The sequence below is a fragment of the Notothenia rossii genome (genome assembly GCF_949606895.1).
Source record: "Notothenia rossii genome assembly, chromosome: 9".
Taxonomy (NCBI): domain Eukaryota; kingdom Metazoa; phylum Chordata; class Actinopteri; order Perciformes; family Nototheniidae; genus Notothenia; species Notothenia rossii.
The window spans coordinates 7,210,976-7,230,678 of NC_136907.1; the positions used below are offsets into that span (position 1 = coordinate 7,210,976).

General features: G+C 40.1%; 1 protein-coding gene across 1 annotated transcript in view; it reads left to right on the forward strand.

Moving 5' to 3' along the window:
• The first annotated feature begins 571 nt into the window (after positions 1 to 571).
• The window catches only part of pld2 (phospholipase D2), a 28,183-nt gene continuing 9,051 nt past the window's right edge, over positions 572 to 19,703 (forward strand). Inside the window, exons 1-16 of the mRNA XM_079649844.1 lie at positions 572 to 773; positions 6,309 to 6,469; positions 7,344 to 7,471; positions 7,815 to 7,957; positions 8,656 to 8,749; positions 10,042 to 10,107; positions 10,196 to 10,254; positions 10,332 to 10,577; positions 12,143 to 12,286; positions 12,388 to 12,471; positions 13,265 to 13,343; positions 13,442 to 13,552; positions 14,616 to 14,825; positions 16,126 to 16,267; positions 16,362 to 16,480; positions 17,148 to 17,261. Of these exons, the coding sequence (XP_079505970.1) occupies positions 6,340 to 6,469; positions 7,344 to 7,471; positions 7,815 to 7,957; positions 8,656 to 8,749; positions 10,042 to 10,107; positions 10,196 to 10,254; positions 10,332 to 10,577; positions 12,143 to 12,286; positions 12,388 to 12,471; positions 13,265 to 13,343; positions 13,442 to 13,552; positions 14,616 to 14,825; positions 16,126 to 16,267; positions 16,362 to 16,480; positions 17,148 to 17,261 (1,869 nt within the window). The 5' untranslated portion in view covers positions 572 to 773; positions 6,309 to 6,339. The remainder of the gene's footprint in view (positions 774 to 6,308; positions 6,470 to 7,343; positions 7,472 to 7,814; positions 7,958 to 8,655; positions 8,750 to 10,041; positions 10,108 to 10,195; positions 10,255 to 10,331; positions 10,578 to 12,142; positions 12,287 to 12,387; positions 12,472 to 13,264; positions 13,344 to 13,441; positions 13,553 to 14,615; positions 14,826 to 16,125; positions 16,268 to 16,361; positions 16,481 to 17,147; positions 17,262 to 19,703) is intronic.

A 19,703-nucleotide genomic window follows, 5' to 3' on the forward strand; every position in this document is an offset into this window, starting at 1 on the left:
TTGACAAGATCTGAGTAGTTCCACCTCTCAAAGTAGAGGTTTCTTGACCATTTCATGACTTGTTTCAGAGCAGTAGTAGCTCATCCAGAGTTGCATGTGGCCTATACTTCCGGTTACAAAGTAAAACAACTCTCGACAGTTCTGTCGTTTTGTTTGTTTTCTTTTATTTAAAAAATGTCGCTAGATAAATATAAAAAACGACCTTTTACCAAACAAATACTTCCAAAAACACAGATGTGAGTCTTTAAAATGAAGAACAGTATCAGAGACCGGAAGTTCGTCATACGCTACGTGACTTCACCACAGCCCCTTCCTCTCCATCCACTTACCTGCATGCCTCTCGGCGTGTTTCATGTTTGCCCATTAAATCCATGTTTTGTCTCCTAGCATCTCTGACCCTATAATATAAACAGTCCACTTATTAATGCATGTTTATCTTCACAAATAAAATAAAAAAACACCCTTTTTCGTTTTTTTAACCATACAACACATGTATTTTTGTTTTAATTCCGATTGCAGATAAAAGCACTCGTGCCATGACCTGTCCTGACAACACAGCCACATTTTAAGGACATTTCCTCTTTCCTCCGTACTGTCCCGCTGGACACGATATGGGAGGGACTAAACGTGTGCATCACCTACGGGGAATACTGTCAAACTCTGGCAAGAAAACACGATGAAATGTTACTTTTATCCTGGATGTAATTGTTACTTTTTGTCCTGCCTTGTGGAGTAGCTGTGTGTGCTGCGTCGCGGCGGTGTTTGATCTGAAAGTAAGTATATTTAGGGCCTTTAAGGGCACGCTTATTGCACTATTCTGCAATGCCGATGTGAGATGTTTGCAGCGGCCAATATCACTTCACCCAGAGGCTCGAATACCTGAACTGTGTCTGTGTGAAGACTACATAATGTTTCGAAAGGTGACTAATGTGGCGTAGTTTTGTAAAGTATTGTAGTTTATTTGAAGAATGCGGCGCTGTAGGAAATCAGGGTATGGGTGGAGACGACAAAACTTAGCTTTTGGCTTTTTTTTTTCCGACAGTCAGTCTGACTCAAACTTAATATCCGGAGCCTAAAAAAAGACTGTAAAGCTACACTTCTGCTCGCTGACAAACATACATAACATGCCTCAAACATATGTGGGTGTAAACTGAAGACATGCAGTGTGTTCTCATTGAGCCAGCATGCAGCCTTATCTAAACTCCCATCAACTCTCAAAAAAGAGGTCAACGTGTGTTTTTACCTCCAAGGTTGTATCTAAAACACACTAAAAAGATGTTGACTCATTGTGAAAGTGTCATGTAATGTGTTCATGTGTGGTCAAACAGTCAAAAGAAACAAGATTTAAGGCGTCAAATGCAGATTTGGGGAAACCAGCAGACTCAGCACTGTTGTTTCAGTCATTTAGGAATGTATGACACATATATCACATCCTGTCATCTGATTTCTCGAGTGATTTCTACATGTTCCTCAATGTCTCTTCAGAGCCCTTGTGCATGCACTTTCCAAAAGATGAGGTAGTTTGTGCAAAGAAATATGCAAAACAATAATTTCCCCTGAGTTAGGAACAATAACATTTGTTTATTTCAGGCTAGTTTATGAGAATGAATGTCCTTACAAGAATGCATACTGAGAACAAATGTGCAATCACTTAAATGTGATAACCTCAATGGTTGTTGTTGTTAAGCCTTATAAAGCCTTTTAAGTCACAATCTTCACAATGGAGATTGTGCTGATGAAAGCCCTTGTATTGAAGAGGCTTTCTGTGGCTGTATTTTTGGGAAAATGCGTTGATATCTGTGAGGTGAGATTCAACAACACAGCTGCACTTACCAACATAATGCCGACAAAAAGGGCAATATAAGAGATTATATCTTTATCTCATAATTGAGGAATTATTGTGTATTATCAGAATACTTCATAAATCAGATAACATCCAGATTAGGGTGCCAGGTACAGACACACTCGCTCACTTTGAGACAGTTTTGTAACTTTGTATAGATGTGACCTCCTGTAACCCCCTATAACACACCAAGCGATGACGTAATGTTGTACTGACCACACCCTGAATACAACTCTACATCTGCAGCAAAGTCATAAAGAGTTCAACTATTAGAGCTTAGCCACAAAAACAATAGGTAACTCTTTAAAAAGCTTCTTTGTGAAGTCATTTTATGCTCTGTTGAAACTTTTTAATTAATCTGTTATATGGTATTTTGTTCATATAAAAAATGGACAAATCAAAGACAAATCTTTCACATAGGGAGGCTTTAAATCTCTCATGGCCTTGTGAGTTACTGCTTCTGGCAACTATAGTAACTAATCCAGCATTGTGGTCCAAATTGAGTGTAGAATAAGCACTGACACACACACACACACACACACACACACACACACACACACTGATTTAAGCTCATAAGACCATTTGGTGTGGCTTGGCTTTCAGCAAAAGCACTCCCTTCTGGCCAATTTGGCTCGTGCTGTAGAGAGGACCCTGGGTGGAAGTAGTGTTGTATTTCACAGGTAGGAAGCCTGAGTAAATAGTGAAAAGAAAGTTTCACTCCAATAAACAGAAAACAGGAAAATCTTGTCAGCCTTTTTCCAGATAGTTCTGTTAGGCCTGTCAAGTTACTGCACATTATATTTGCTGGCAAGTACAAACTTATCCTGCAGTGAAGATCAAAAGTAACTTCCAGTAGACCTAAGAGGTTATTTAGCAAAATATTGTTTTGGCAACTTATCTGTCTCACCAAACAGCTGGAAGTGGATTTAGATGACAGGGTTTATGGTAACTGGTGTTTCTGAATGGATGATAACTGAACCGCACTTATATAGCGCTATGTATGACCCCTCGAAGCACTTTACATACTACGAGTCATTCACCCTTTCTCACCTCATTCATGCAGAGCAGTACAAGTTTGCTTCAGGGAAGCTTACACACACACACACACACACACACACACACACACACACACACACACACACACACACACACACACACACACACACACACACACACACCATTGGCCAACAGGAGCAACTCAGGGTTAAGTATCTTGCCCAAGGACACATCAACATGTTGACTGCACGGGCCCCAGATGGACTAAAAAGATCTATAGAAGTATCAACAAAAGAAGCGTGGGAAAAGAGCAGAAATACCACACAAAGTGGGAATGGTCTCATAGCAATTAGAAGTAGTTATTTTCATGGGACTCTCAGCAGCCTCTGGTACAGATGCAACTAAATGGGAGATATTCATGAAGTGTTTCAGTAGATAATGGAAACTCATAGCAGTGTTCAGTGTTTGTAACAGCCTAATGAATCGACTTTGTTAACAATATCTGTTATAAAGGAAAACATGCAGATAACAGTAGATAACCGAGCATCTACGTAAGAGTCTCCTATTCGTATTTGTTTTAGACAACCTCAACCCATAACAAACATGAGTGTTTTATGAGGCAAAATACATTTTCTAAAAATGACCATGTGGCATATCTCAATATCTAAAATGGTAAAGGCTAAATATGTGTCAAAAGTATGATAATGCTGCAACTATGTGCCAGTGTACACATCGTATTCTAAAGAATCTCAGAAAACAATCTTTGTTTAATACAAATGGCATTATTTTTAAAATATTTGTTATTAGTATTTATGCAAATGAGTTATTTCCCTTATTGCATTCCCTTTTTTAAATATAATATACATTGCAATATCTGTAAAAATATTCATAATTGTGAGGGAAACTTCTGAAGCAATTGTAAACAGGACTCAGAGAGACACACGAGGAGAGCAGAGGCCTGCCTGTACTACGAATCCCAACCATGATCCCAACCCGAAACAAACGCGCTCTCGCTAAGCGGTCCTACGACGCTGGTTATCAACTCGGTAACTCAAGCCAGGGTTTCTCTGTCCGGCTGAGTGCGCGTTCACATGGAAGTTGCGGGGTTAGCAACATTTGACCAATCACAAACATTGACAAGCGTACTGACAGCGCAGCGTCATACTTCCTGAATGAAAAGAAAACTATAATATTAGGCAAATATGAAGAAGTTGAACTTTAAACATCCATGACTTAAACACTGTATCCAGGATAAAAGCCACATAGCTGCATACAGCTGGTAAAATAAAAAGTGTTTGAATGCGTACATTAACAGGTTTATGATATCACTGCCCCGTCTAAGACACGATCTGACTTTAATTACATTTGTCTCGAGTGTTTCGTGAACTTAATGAGTTGCTTAAAATAATACTTCTGCATACAGTATGTGACACTGTGAGTGTTGCACGGCCAGATACGGCTCAGCTGACTCAGATAAGGAAATATATGATACATTATGATGTGATATGCCGCGGACTGTACTTATTGTTACTCTGGTCCGGTTACTTATGTTGAGGCAGATATTTAAGTAGGCTTTCTTAACGCTAATGTTATAAAAGTCAGATTGCTCTGAATATGGGAGGTGATATTCTATTAATGTTCACGTTCACACAGTCGGTGATTTTTGCCGGCCGTCTTTCCTGCAACGGCAGTTTTTCTGTATTTCCTTTCTCCTGTAATATGACGTGATAGCTTTAAACTCCGCACATTGAGCTCTGATTGGTCAGCAGGCGGTGCTTTCACTGAGTTGATCTCTTATCTTGGAACCAAACCTGCTCCGGAGCAGGTTAGGTTCAACCATGGAGATCTACCCTGGTAAGAAGAGAACCAGTGTCGTCGGACCGGAAACCCAGAGTTTTCCCCTTAAGGGAGATAGCGGCTGTCCAAGGCTGGGCCTCTGCGTCAGAGGGCGAAGGAGGACATGCAGGGCAAATTATTCCCTGACAATAATAAGATATATTTTCCCAGAAATGTTCGGCACAAATAGGCTACACCGTTAAACCTCCAATGTGAGCAGTATTTAAATGATTGTACTAGTACTTATTTACAAAATAGGTAGGATTGAGATCTGGTTCAACTTCTCAGATGTTTCATCATCATTTCATTCTCAAACTGTCTTTCCCTCGGTCTCTTTGTCTCTCTCACTTACACACTTACACACCCTCCCTCTACTGTGCCTCGTTGCCCAGGAAACATTCAGCCGTTCAAAGACATCTACCCACACACTGTGGCTAACAAAAGGATACACACACACACACACACACACACACACACACACACACACACACACACACACACACACACACACAGACAGACACCCTTTTCTCCGACTGGTAGCTGTGTCCTAGACGTCTCGTATTTCGCAGTATAGATGACCTTATCCACAGGTACACACGTCACGTATAAAAGCAGGGTTTTTTGTAAATGAACAGCAGAACTCGTAACATTGCAGTGTGTGTTGTTCGGTGGTGTGAATTCCTCCTCTCGTGTGATCCCACTATCTCGCTGAACTACTTCAAGAACCTGCCATGAAAACATGTCACAGTCGAAGGACAACATACAAATATGAAACTGATAATTATCATAATCTGGTGTCTATAAATACTTCTCCAGATATCCAGTAATAGCTGTGTGCCACTGATACTACTGATGCCACTGCTAATGCAACTACTGCTGGTGCTACCACTGCTAAAAGCACCTGCAACAATTAGCAGTGGCGCTAGTTTTCTACATACAGTATATAGAGCTTATGTAATTTAATATATATATAAATTGTACGAGATGAGGAAAATTAGATAACTTGTTAAATAAAAAAAATAAGTGAAATCTTTTCCAACATTTTATTGTCAAATTAAACATTTTAACTTTACACAAATTAACACAGGCAGTATAACATGAATGCTTTTTCATTTATTAAAGATTATGAAGTCATGATAAGAGAATACATGCTTAATCTCTTCAATGAATATAAATTGTACTATTATAAGAAGGCATTTAAGTTTGCAATTTATACAGCTAAAGCCTTAAACTTGCAGTCTCTGGAGTTATAAGTTAAAACATTAACATTTTTATTTTATACTAATACTAACATCTCTTTGATGTTTGCAGGTGAGGAAATGCGGATCCAAATGCACGCTGAAGGCTCTTTCAGCATGTTTTCTCTCAGTGATCGTGCTCTTATGTTAAATGTTTGTTGTTTGTTTTTCATGTCTTGTGTCTTGATATGTGTCTGTTGATGTTACACATGGAGCTGCTGGGATGCAACTCACATTTCAGACTTGATCTGACCGTTAAAGTTTTATCGTATCTGAATCTATTCTTATCCACGGCAGTGTAGTGCACATTATATATGCTTAGTGGTGAAAAGGTGCTCACACTCTGGGCTGTACAGTACATGTAAAACTCTCTCTTCTCTCTGTTGTCTTTGCAGCAGGGCAGTTTGCACTCGAAGCATCAGAGCGATGGACGGCCCGGATGACATCGAGCCGGAGACTAAGAGCTCGTCGGCCCAGCCTCTGGCCAGAAGACGCTTTTCACACGACATGCACGGCCTGAGTCCAGACGAGATAGATGGCCTCATGTCCAGCAGCGGTAGGAACAACTGTCCCTTTCTTCAATACCTTTAACCATGGGCGTAATTTCCACTGGAGACAGGGGGGACATGTCCCCCCCACTTTTCAAAAGAGAGAGAGAGAGAGAGAGAGAGTGAGTTACGGGGGTTGTTGTTAGTATCTGGTGCTAGCTCAGAGATTAGATTATAAAGCTGTTTCAACAATAAGGAGAGGGAGAGTCTTCTCCTGTCGGACTGAGAGGCTGAGATAACATCAGCTCAGGGAGGTAAAGGACTCGCTGAGTGATCATATTGTAAACTTTAGTCTAAGTTATCTCAGTGGGTCTCAAACGGTTTGATCTAAACAAATATTTCCATCTCTTTAATATAGTTGTTCAAAATAAGTCAAAAAGTAATTCCAATGTCAGTAAAAAATTTAAAACACAGTTTGAAAGGGAAGTGATTAGTAAAATATGCATAAATAAAAAGAAAGAATGCAGACTAGGTCAGATAAAGAAAGGAGAGAGGAGTTTATCAATGATGTGTTTTTGGTTCTGAGCATATTCTAATGGTTTTTGGAGTATTGAGAGAGATCCATAAATCCATAAATCTCTTAATTTGTGCACCAGATTGATGCCTTTAACTTCAATTTAAAGAAACAAATCTTACCCCCGGACCCCCCTATAGGATGTGAGGTCATCACAAATAAGACAGGTTCATGGATAGATAAGTTTGCACACTCATTATACACACTACACATTTTTCTTGTATTAGTTAACACCATAGTTCCAAATATATATTTGTAGAAAGGCAGGAAATGGAATTAAATCGAGGACAAAGTTACACCCTTGCCTTTAACCATCACATCAGAAGACTTCTATTAACATGTTCTCCATCTAATCTTTCAAATCACAGAGGGACGTCCTTTCCTTGTGGTGCATCGTCTTCCTGAAATAAAAGTTGAGGGTGTTCCTGCTCTAATGCCTGGTATCCCTATCACATGCAGAGTGGACAACACAGAGAAACACACTACCCGCTCTAAGGTATACCTTTACATTAGTTCTTTATATGGGAACACTTGTTGATCTCTTTTGGTGGTTCCTAATAGGATGCTTGATTTTATAAAAAGCTTTGGATGCACCTTAAATAAAAGCATTAAAAGAGAACGTAGAGGCTCATATTTCATCGAAGTCAGAGGCCTCATTTTCTATTTTCTTGCTCCATTTAAACATTTAATATTCATTAGGAAGCAGAGGATCATTTGTCACGGTGTATTATAAAAGGAATCAGCACGTTTTACAAAGTGACTGAAAACATGTGCTAGACTTTCCTTCTTAAACCCATCAAGCTAACAGTATGTCCTTCATGTCCATGGTGTCTGTCCAGGTCCGTGTGGGCACCTTGTACACCGTGTTTCTGACACATGGCCACTTCCACTGGTCGGTGAAGAGGAAGTACAAGCACTTCCAGGAGCTGCATCGAGACCTTTACAAGCACAAGATGGTGCTGCAGCTGATTCCTCTGGCCAGGTAGGTCCACCAATCTGTTTCAATCATGTAAAGCAGGGCTGTCCACACTTTTTTCACCGAGGGCCACATACAGAAAAATACACGAAGGGCTGGGCCGCTCACGAGAGGTATATCGGCTCATAAGTTAAGTTAGAAGTTGGACAAATCAATCCAATGCAGGTAAATTATTCTCGATACTTGAAAATGCTGTTAGAAAAGAACAGCTCACAGCTCTCCGGAGGGTTTCATTTGTTTTGTTAGCAGCTCATTCGTTAAAACAGAAGTTTCAGATTGCTTATAATAAGAGGAAATATGAAGGGTAGATTTCAAGGTTGTTATGTACATGTGTTATTAGGCTTTTTTCTTATCAACTTAGATTTGTTAGAACATGTTTTCAACTTTAATTTACTGAATTTATTTGAAAATTGGGCTTCTTAACATACTGTGTAATATATTTGAACATATATATTTAAGAAGTACAATATAAGACAAGCAGAAATGTATTATACTTAAGTCATTATACTTTTTTAATTAGCTGAGGGCCGATTCAAAATGGCATTTGGTCCCCGGGCCGTAGTTTGGACACCCCTGATGTAAATCAACCTCTCACTCTGAGAGACTCCCAATCCAAATCCCTGTGATGTGATGCGTTTGATACGTTGCTATTGTCAGATTTTCTCCGCACCCAGTGTTTTTGAATATTCAAATTTCTCTCAAAGATTTACAAAGGACCGAGCGCAGCTGAGGGCCATGTCGGAGGAAATGCCCAGCCTCCAAGGCACTGAGCGCACCAGGAGGACCTCCAGCAAAATGGTATCCAACTCAGCATCAGATACATGTTTAGTGATAGTCATACATTTGATCTATGTAACACCTTTCATACATAAAGGGCAGCTCAAAACAATACAATATATAAACACATTTCTAATTGGATAGACAGCATAAAAAGCAGTTGTAGCAATTAGACTAAAGACTTAAACAAAAAAAAACAAAAAAAAAGAAGTGCATAGTTTAGTTTATATAGATATTTCACATCTATCAAGAAACTAATGATATTAAATACATGTAGTGGAGTGAAAGTTCAAAGTAGCATAACATGGGAAAACTCAAGAAAAGTACCTCAAAATTGTACTTAAAGGTAGGGTAGGTAAGAATGGAGAAACCAGCTCGAGTGCGCTAGAATTTGAAAGTAGGCTACACAACCGAAACAAATCTGCCCCTTCCTTCAGACTTCCTTACAGAGCCCCTCCTCCAACACACATGAACGTGCACATGACCAATGAGGGCACGAGATAAGTGTGTGCACAGATGGAAAGCTGACAGACAGGTAGGCCATCCAGTTATTTTAGCCGGCTCAGATGATTGGTCGTGCTTTTTTACAGCGCTACGGCTTCCACTGATGACATTTTTTTATGTCATATTGTATTTATTGTCAAAGCATTTAATGTATTCATTGCTATCGGGATGTTAAGAGCATTCCATGGAATACAACTGTAAGGGAAACTTCTGTGTAGCAATGCAGTGGGAGTGTCACCGACTCAGGAAAGAGACACGGGAAGAGCAGGAGCTTTGATGTTAAACACTGATGGTTTATTATAGGAGCTTCGGCCGGAGAATTCACAAAACAAGTCACGGTCTGACTGCACGGTAGAGTTGCCACGTCAATTCTGAAGAACTCTACCCCAGACCCGTGTATTTAGCTAGTTCAGAGAGAATAATCAACATGCTGCATAACAAGATAGAATCATAACACCTCTATCAGCTGACGCCAACAGGCAGGAACAGAGAACACTGAGAGCACAGCAGCCAAGGCTACAGGTGCGTGTGCTCAGTCAGGACAGTTTGAACTGATACACTGGGTCAAAGTTATGGGCCTTGGAAAATATTTCCCCAACAATAACAACAAGTGTTTCTGAAGTGAATCACCTACCCCACCTTTAAGTACAGTACTTGAGTAAACCTACTTAGTTACTTCCCACCTCTGATAATCAATATATTGTAAAAATCATACCGTCAGCCAGCTGTGTTTCAAGTTGTATTGCAATGTATATAACTTTAATTTATTTTGTGTAAACTGTGTGCTTAACTTTTATTTTCTATTGCAGAAATACCTGGAGGAGTACCTGAACGGCCTGCTGGAGAACTCGTTTTGCAGGAATGATCACAGCATGGTAATATCTATAAAAGAAAGACACTTATCCACGAAAACAAAATGGATGTTATGCAGCATGATGCCATTCTTGTATCTTTTTATTTCAGATTGAATTCCTCTCTGTCGGCGCGCTCTCCTTCGTCACTGATCTCGGACCCAAAGGCTTGTAAGCAGACGTCCAAAGAGTGTGTGGTAAATGACAATAGATTGTACAGAGAGATTAATTGTGTCAACTTTCCTCAGGGAGGGTCCCATCTCTAAGAGGTCGGGGGGTCATCGGATCCAGGGCCTGAACTGCATCGGTCACCATCAGTTGTGTTTCCGCTGGTCCCGGCGCTGGCTGGTGGTCAAAGACTCCTTCCTGATGTACATGAACCGAGACAACGGAAAGATTAACTTTGTGTTGCTGTTCGACCCGGAGTTCAAAGTGAAAGTGGGCCGCGCTTACACCGACACCAAATACGGAGTCTGCTTCGAGAACTTCACTCGGTACGTCTCTGACATTACATTTCATTTAGCTGATGCTTCTATCTTACGCCACTTACAGTACGTCCACACGGCAGCGTCGCATTGAAGCTTGCCGGTGGGCGTGTCTGGCGCGAGACCAACAACCAATCACATTAATTACCCGCCCCGGACACACAAGCACGCGGTTTGATTGGCTAGCGCTTGTACTGGCATATGATTTGATTGGCTGGCGCTTCCGTCGACGCTTGAAAAGCTGAACTTGTCTCAACTTTCGAAGCGAGCAACGGAGGCAAAGCGACGGAACCACAATGCAGTTCAGCAAAGCGTGACGTCACCCCAAGCAAAGGGAATGAGAAGCGTCTCCGTTGAAGCACACAACGCTGCCGTTTGGACGTACAGTTACAATAGGACAACTAAAACGCAAGAGTCCTGCAGTTAGATTAGCTTTCAGTCAAACCAGATCAACTAATTTCCATCACCTAGTTCCCATCTTCATTAGCATCACTTCTGTTCTGTCACATGCTTTTATCCTATGGCAATACTTATTATACTTACTTGTTGTTCATAATGTTTTCATAATGTTTGTGCTATGGCATTTGTATGTTGTTTTTGTCTTTGCTTTGGTTTGCTTTGTACAGCCCTTTGAGGCATCTTCTGTGGGGCTATAATACATTTTGATTTGATTTGATTAACTGTTACTATTAGCTTCAATTTAAGCCAGACCTACAGTGCTATTTACAGAAGAGAGCTTTTATTTTTTATTTTTAGGTCTGCCTGTTTTTTTAAATCAGGGGTGTGAAAGTACCAGGATCGGAATTTTTTTTGGGGGGTTTTCCCTTTCCTGTTGTTTGTTACATAATATTTTGTCCATGTCAATGGTTTGCAAAGGCTTAATCTGTATGTTCCCCCTATTTTACGTGATAGGCTAGAGGGCGGGACATCTAAACTGTTTATCAATCACAACAAAGGCAGCCAGCTAACCAATCAGAGCAGGCTGGGCTCTGGTTTCAGACAGAGGGTGAAAAGAGGTGCTGCAGCACAGGCATTATGTATCAGGGAATAATTTGCCCTGCATGTCCTCCTTCGCCCTCTGACGCAGAGGCCTAGCCTTGGACAGCCGCTATCTCCCTTTAGGAGGGGCTGCCCTAGCAAGTTGTTACCAGTTTATGACCAGGTAACTCTCGGTCAGAGATAGTTATTGTTCTGGGACACCTGGAACACATCCTTCTCGGGTGTAGATGACCCCGAGCCATAACCGACAACTAAAGTTGATTCAGTGTCCTCAGCTGTTTAGTCTCTCTATTGAAGAATCTTGATTACCCTCAGCAAACTAGTTAAACCCTCCTACCAGAGAGGAGACCCCTCAGAATTGATTTGGCATCTCAACCCTGTGGTCCGATCGTGGCTCGTGACATGTCTGGTGAATTCTACGGCCGAAGCTCCAAATAAACCGTCAGTGTTTGCCATCAAAGCTCCAGCTCTCCTCGTGTCTCTCCGAGTCCTGTTTCCAACTGCTTCTGAAGTTTCCCTCAAAGTATGAATGATTCAGTAACATGACTTCTTGGATTTGTTTTGCTTTTGTTCAGGAGTCTGGTGATCAAATGCTGCAGCTACAGACAGACTCACTGGTGGAGTCATGAAATCAACCGGCTGTCCGACTCCAGCGACTTCCTCAAAGTTCAACGCTTCGAAGGGTTCGCTCCGCCGCGGGAGGACACGCTCACCAAATGGTCAGATACTTATTCTACCTGAGAACTATAACCATCTATCTTCAGATCTCACCTCATCCTCATGGTTCGTATCTGTAATGGTTTGTGGGTTTTATTGACAGGTTTGTGAATGGAAGCGGCTTCCTCTCAGACCTGGCTGACGCTCTGGAACAAGCCAAGGAGGAAATCTTCATCACAGATTGGTGGTAAGTTTCAGAAAGATCTGGATTTAGTGAAGAAGCATTTACAGAATTTACCATTCGAATACATCATTTGAAAGATTTTGCATTTAAAGATTAAAGCTTAAATTAGGGGATAATGTTTAAATGTCAAGAATAAAGTTCAAATAATGAGAATAATAGTTAGAGTATTGAATATAAAGAATGTAATGGACATTTTGGGAATAAAGTTGAGATTTTAAGAATAATTAAAAAATATAAAAAAGGAGGTTGATATATATATATATCATATACTGTATATATATATACTAAATAATAAACATTTCCAGAAAGAAAAGAAAATTCTATTAATATTTTCCACATAACAACATTTTATTTGTACCTTATTCCAAACATTCCCACTTTTGCTAATTGTCTACATTTCAACTTTACTCTCAAAATGCAAAATACAATAAAAAAAAATATACAAACAAGATGTCGAGAATAAAGTGCATTATTTTTGGATAAAGACTTCATTTAAAATATGGAAATTCAAGAAAAAAATCTCAAAGACTGAATCATGTTTATACACTAATGCTAAGTAGACAAATGCTCTACATTACAAAATGTTTGTTAAACCTTATTCTCAAAATGCAGGATAAAAACCTTCCTCCTACCTTTTGCAATTTAAGAATATAATGTTTAGGATAAAGTTTAAATAACAGAATTAAGTTAAAATATTGAAAATCAAGTTGAAATGTTGATATAAAAGTCTACTTTGAGTGTCTCTGTTCTCATCCAAATCTTCTCGTCCGTATAACGTGAATGTCTCCTCTGTCAGGCTCAGCCCTGAAGTCTTCCTAAAGAGACCGGCAACTGATAACTTCTGGCGCCTCGATCAGATCCTCAAACGCAAAGCAGTACGGATTCTCTCTGTCTTCCCTGTTAAACCATTTAAATGATCTTCCAATTTCCCTCTATCGTATATATTCTTATATTTGTTCAACCTTTCCTGCAGGAACAAGGAGTCCAAGTGTGTGTAATGCTCTACAAGGAGGTGGAGATGGCTCTGGGCATTAACAGTGAGCACAGCAAGAAGACTCTCATGAATATGCATCCGAACATCAAGGTCAGTCACATCTTCCCATCATGTCAAACACACAATAAACCCATCAGAGACTCTTCTTCCCTCACCGCATTCAAAGACTCACTCAAAACTAGGGCTGTCAGACGATTAACATTTTTAATCAGATTAATCACAGTTTAAAAATGAATTAATCATGATTAATCACCATTCGAACTATGTCCAAAATATACAATTTCTTTATGTATATTGTTGTGGGAATGGAAAGATAAATGAAAGAAGGCGGATATATCCATTTAACAAACAGTATGTATGTTTATGATAACATAGTTCTGTGTGTCAAAATGAAAGACAGCCCACACACCTTTCAATCATCAAACCGTGGGGTCTTATTTCATTACGTGTTGATTTCTATCAACACGTAATTTTGTATCGATGTATATAGAGATGTACTACAGGAAAAGTATTCTCCGTCGGGACTTCCTGTAACAACACCGAGCCGTTATCTTGATTCTGATTGGCCAGAAGACATTATCAAAGATGTTCTATTGAGAAGACGATCACTACGTGACAAAAGTTTTCAAAACCGTTTCTAGTCTTCGGTATTTCACGACAAGTGGCTACTGAAATCAATCTTACTAACTGCTGTCTGTGTGATTTACTCCACGCGAGTTGGCGGACTTTATTTTGCTTACTTTAATATCATTTTTCATGGTGGGGCTAAGGTGGGGATAAGCCATTTCTTGGTATGGCTGTAGCCTACCCCAGCGCTGCCACTGGTGGGATGTATGGGGCGGGCCATTCTGCGCATGCGTTAAATGCGTTAAATATTTTAATGCAATTCATTCAAAAAATTAAATACCGCCATTAACGCGATAATTTTGACAGAATTACTCAAAACCCATCTGTTCAACACTGCATTCACCTCTGACCTCTGACCATCCTCCCCCCCCCCTCTTCTCTGTTTTTGTTTGTCTCTATGTATTTGTCTTCCTTTCTGTCAAAGCGTATTTGAGTTTTTAGAAAAGCGCTGTATAAGTGTCATGTATTATTATCCAGAGTTCTCATCTCATGTTTAACATACATGTGAACCCCTATTTCCCTTCAGGTAATGCGACATCCTGACCATGTGTCGTCCGTGGTGTTCCTGTGGGCTCACCATGAAAAGATGGTGGCCATTGACCAAACTGTAGCCTTTGTGGGGGGGATCGACCTGGCGTTTGGGCGGTGGGACGACAGCCTGTACCGACTCGCTGACCTGGGGTTGAGAGAGTCGTCTGACACCGTAACAGGAGAGGAGACAGACGGAGGTACAGGGGTGAGAAGTTCTTTCTATCAGTTTGTTGTCACTGAGTACTCCATTATTCTATAAGAACTCGAAATCTTGCCAAATATATTTGTCAGAATATCTCTTCACACCTGATATAAGACATAATAACTTCAGAAGTAACACTGCAGTGAGATATCGGGTCTTGCTTTTCGACAACGCATCATCTTGTTCAGTCAAAAAATCTTATTTTGAGTTGCATTTCAGATGAAACACATTCTTTTACATATTTATCAGAAAACCACCAACTAACATCATATTGTAACACAACATTTCCTGATTCTGGTCAAATATAGTTCAAAATGAGTTCCCCCAGCTAATTACAAGATCTGATTTATCTAAATATCCCATCTTATTTCAAGAAATCTTACCAAGCAAATTTTCACTTGTTCTATTTGCTGATTTTTGTACTTATTTCAGGCCCGGTTCCAGAACAAAATCACTCAGGGTGCATCTGAGATTAGAGAGGGTGCAGTGGTAAAGTGCTATTTGTGGGGGGCCCTCACCTCCTCTAGGAGGGTCCTCACCTCCTCTAGGGGGGTCCAGGGGCATGCTCCCCGGAAAAGATTTCTTTTTTAAACATTGAAGTTAAAAGCATCAATCTGGTGCACTTTGAGAGCAAAATTAAGAGATCTATGGACAGCCAATCTCTGTTTTGAAACCATGAGCTGCAAAATCAGCGCCTTACCCCACTGTACAGGCGAGTTGGGTACCTTTTTAAATATACCTGGGCAGGCTCTGTTTTGCCGAGGTCCTCTGGCACTTGCGGGCCGCTGAGGGGTGGCGGTGTTTGGGGCTGCTCTGCCTCCGTGGGCGAGGCGGGCAAAGCCGACAGCAGACAATTTCATTTAACCACAATTACAATTTATTTTATTTCAACTATATTCTTCTTCTTCTTCTTCTTCTTCTTCTTCTTCTTCTTCTTCTTCTTCTTCTTCTTCTTCTTCTTCTTATTATTATTCTTATTCTTATTATTATTATTATTACTACTACTATTATTATTATTATTGTTATTATATATGTAATGTTTTTCACTTTTAATTTTTTTCACGTTTTAATATTTATTTTTTTCACTTTTCATTTTTCAAATGAGGGTGCATAACGACTCAACTGAGGGTGCACCCTCAGTTGAGTCGTTATGCACCCCCGTAGAACCGGGCCTGACTTATTTCGAGTGAAAACAGCTTGTTTTCAATATTGTTTAACTTGTTTTGGGAGCAGCATTTTTTAGACCGTGTGCTCTCCAGATGTCTCACTCTCTGCAGACACTAACACATGTTTCTCTCACCAGGACAACGGTGTGTCAAAACCATCTAAACCAGAAGCGGAGCAGGACCTCGACGACCTGACGGGAAACACTAAGCTGTGGATCGGCAAAGACTACAACAACTTCATCAAGAAAGACTGGGTGCAACTGGACCGACCGTTTGAAGGTATGCTGTGTAAAACTCTCTAAGGCACACACTGAGAGGCTCGGACAACAGGGAGCTGAAACGATTGCTTCTTCTATATATATATTTCTTTCAGATAACGTCGACCGCACTCAAGTTCCCCGCATGCCGTGGCGTGACCTGTCTGCAGCTGTTCATGGCCGAGCTGCAAGGGATGTAGCCCGTCACTTCATCCAGCGCTGGAACTTCTCCAAGGTCAGATTAAAACTCTCTCTCGTCATATGTTTGGCCTTGATCATCCATACCTTTGAGGACTGAGCTCCTGACCTGGGGCGACAGGGCCTTCGCTGCTTTATTATTAATATCGCTGTACACATAAATATTGCAAACATCCTCTTAAATGTTGTATTAGTGCTACGCTTTACAAATGAGTCTACAAAAGCTTTCAGATGGCTTTACTCCCGATCATCTTACTATCGTTTGGTGGTGTAAGCAAAGTGTATACGTTGAAGTCATCGTATAGAAGCTTCAGCAGACTTTTTTATAAGATAGAAACAAGTTGTGAGTTTTGGAAACTATTCAATCTTTCTTATATCAATAAATGTGGACTTGTGGAAAGTTGGATCACACGAGTTCTATTCAGCCGCTACTTTTATTATAATATTAATTATATAAGTGTAGTTCATTCTTTATCTGACAAAGGGAACCAACAAAATCGATGTCAGACTTGTGTTGCCATCGCCCCATTGAGATTCCTCTTCTATGTTATGCTAATCTATTTGTTGTATAAGCCACAACTTCAAAATAATGACTCGGATAGTAAGTTGTAAAATTAACTTGTACTAACTCTTCAAGAAAGCTTCTGTAGTAAACAGGAACCAGCTGAAATCTCCAACTCACTCGTGTGTTTTGTCTCCTCCAGATCTTCAAAAACAAGTACAAGGACGAATTCTACCCTTACCTCCTTCCCAAGTCTAACTCCACCGCTGACTCACCCTCGTTCACCGTGCCCGGATCCAAGAAGGCCAAAGTGCAGGTATTAAAGCACCACAGCTCACTATCTGAGCAAATACATAGAGGTCTAATAGGAATATTTGATTAGCCACATGTACTGGACAAATATCATAAAAAGTGAAGGACCATTGATCCACATGACTTGAACACGAACAGCAGTCAGTGACCTGAAGGAAAATCTAGTGTGGTCGACTTATCAAAGTGATTTTTTGTTTGTCCTCATAACTCACTGCCATATTCAGTTGTTGGAATAATGTAGTGCTTGTCAGCCTTGACACATACAGTCTCTTTGACAAAGACTGTTTCCACGAGATGTTAGTGTTACAGGTCCACCCACGGTTAGTAGAGAGAAAGTGAAAAGTATTTTACACAAAAACTGATGACACAGAAAACTACCATAATGTTTAATGTAAGGCTTAAAGAGGTCATTTAAGTCTCATCTTCAGGTTCATATCAGTATGTAGTGTCTCTACTGTGACATGTCTCCATGCTTTAATGTTCAAAAAGCTCTTTATTTTTCTCATACTGCCTGTGCTGCAGCACCTCTTTTCACCCTCTGTCTGAAACCAGAGCCCAGTCTGCTCTGATTGGTTAGCTGGCCGGCTCTGTTGTGATTTGACAACCGCTTAGTAATGTCCCGCCCCTTAGCCTATCACGTACTATGTGTTGGAGCGCTAGCCAATGGAAGTACGAGTGTTAACATAGAGATGTCCTTATGTCACAGAAGTAAACAAAAGGGTTAGGATTCAAAACGAAAAACACCTCAAAGCACAAGTTTCGTAAAAGAAACCTCCTGCTGGTAATTTCCCATGTTTTGGAAAGTTGGTGAATTGTATTTACTGTAAACTAGGGATGTCCCGATCACCTTTTTTTGCTCCCGATCCGATTCCGATCATTTGATTTTGACAATTTGCCGATACCGATTTTTCCCGATCCGATCTTTATGCAATGCATTAAGAGAAAAAAAAGAAAAAAAGCATTCAAGTTGTCCCTTAAGGTTATTTTTTTATTTAAATTGGATATTCTATCCAACATGGATATAGCTTCTTTTTTTCACAGCAGCATTGGATCAGTTCAGTTGTGCAGCATTGGATCAAAACAAAATAAAGCTTTCAGTACTCGTTAGCTTACTGCTACAATTAGACACTGCGCCCACTCTGTTGCCAGATTTGAGAGAAATAGGTCTATGAAAACAAGCCCCAAAGAAGCAACACATACATGATGTTGTGTAATTTTAAACCAAAACTAAGGCCTCAGGATGACTTTAAGACTTGAACAGGGTCATTTTTGTTTTGTAACATTGAGTACAAAATAAAAAAAAAGTATTTAAAAAAAAAATGTTAAATCCCGATCCCCGATTTTTTTTCTTCCGATCTTTTGAAAATCACGTGATCGGCTCCGATCCCCGATCACGTAATCGGATCGGGACATCTCTACTGTAAACAAACAACACCATTGCCTAGGCCCATACTTGTTTCCACTGTGTGTTTCTACACTGCACGACTCTCAGTCCGAACGAGAAGGAAATCACATGGATGGCTTTACAGTGCAACAATGAGACACTGTTCTGGGTTTGAAGTGCAGCTTACAAGTATTCAGAGTTGTCTTTGTGATGGCAGATGGTGGAACAAGAGGAAGAAAAACACTTCCAACATGTTTGTCCTGTTAAGTAAAGCCAGAGAAAACAAATGCACTGCCAAACACAGGGTGGAGGAATCTCATTTGCAACAGGCTTCATGGGAACTGGGGTCGTGATTTTGAGAAACGCAACAAAACTGACACGACAGAGGCTTTCCCTCTCACTCTGTGCTATTGTTTAGAAGTGTTTAGAAAGGGAGTATAGGGTAACAATAGCTTTTGCTGTGTGTATTTTTTCCTATTGTGGGCACTGGCCTGTAATCTAATCCTCGCCTCTTATAATGCTGTGACTTCAGGTTTTCCTGATCCCTTGTTCAGGCTGCAGGGACACTTCCTCAGCTGGAGCCACAATCTTTGTTATAGCTGTAGAGCTTAGAGTGTCACATATGTACAATAAGTAGTTAAAGCAAGAAGAGTATGTCACTGTCTAAATATAAAACAAGAAAGAAATCTATTAAAGAAATGTATTCAGTCTATATTCAGTCTATATTTAGTGGTAATAACTTAAAGGGGAAACATTATGAATAACTCACTTGTTCAGAGCGTATGCATATTACTAACAGGATTACTGTGTGACTAAAAAGAACATATAGTGTTTGTTGTTAAACTAGCAGATTGTATTTATTCTCTGTAAGCTGTACTGTTCTGTAGGCTAATACTTTAAGTGTGAGTTTATACGCCTACTGCTTGAATCTGCTTTATGGATTTCACTTTCTTTGGTTCATTTGTACTAAGTAGGTGAATCTATATGTTTAGAAAATAGTGTCATTAGCGTAACTGTATTTTTAACATTTTCTGCTCGCTCAGATTTTATTTCTGCTTTTTT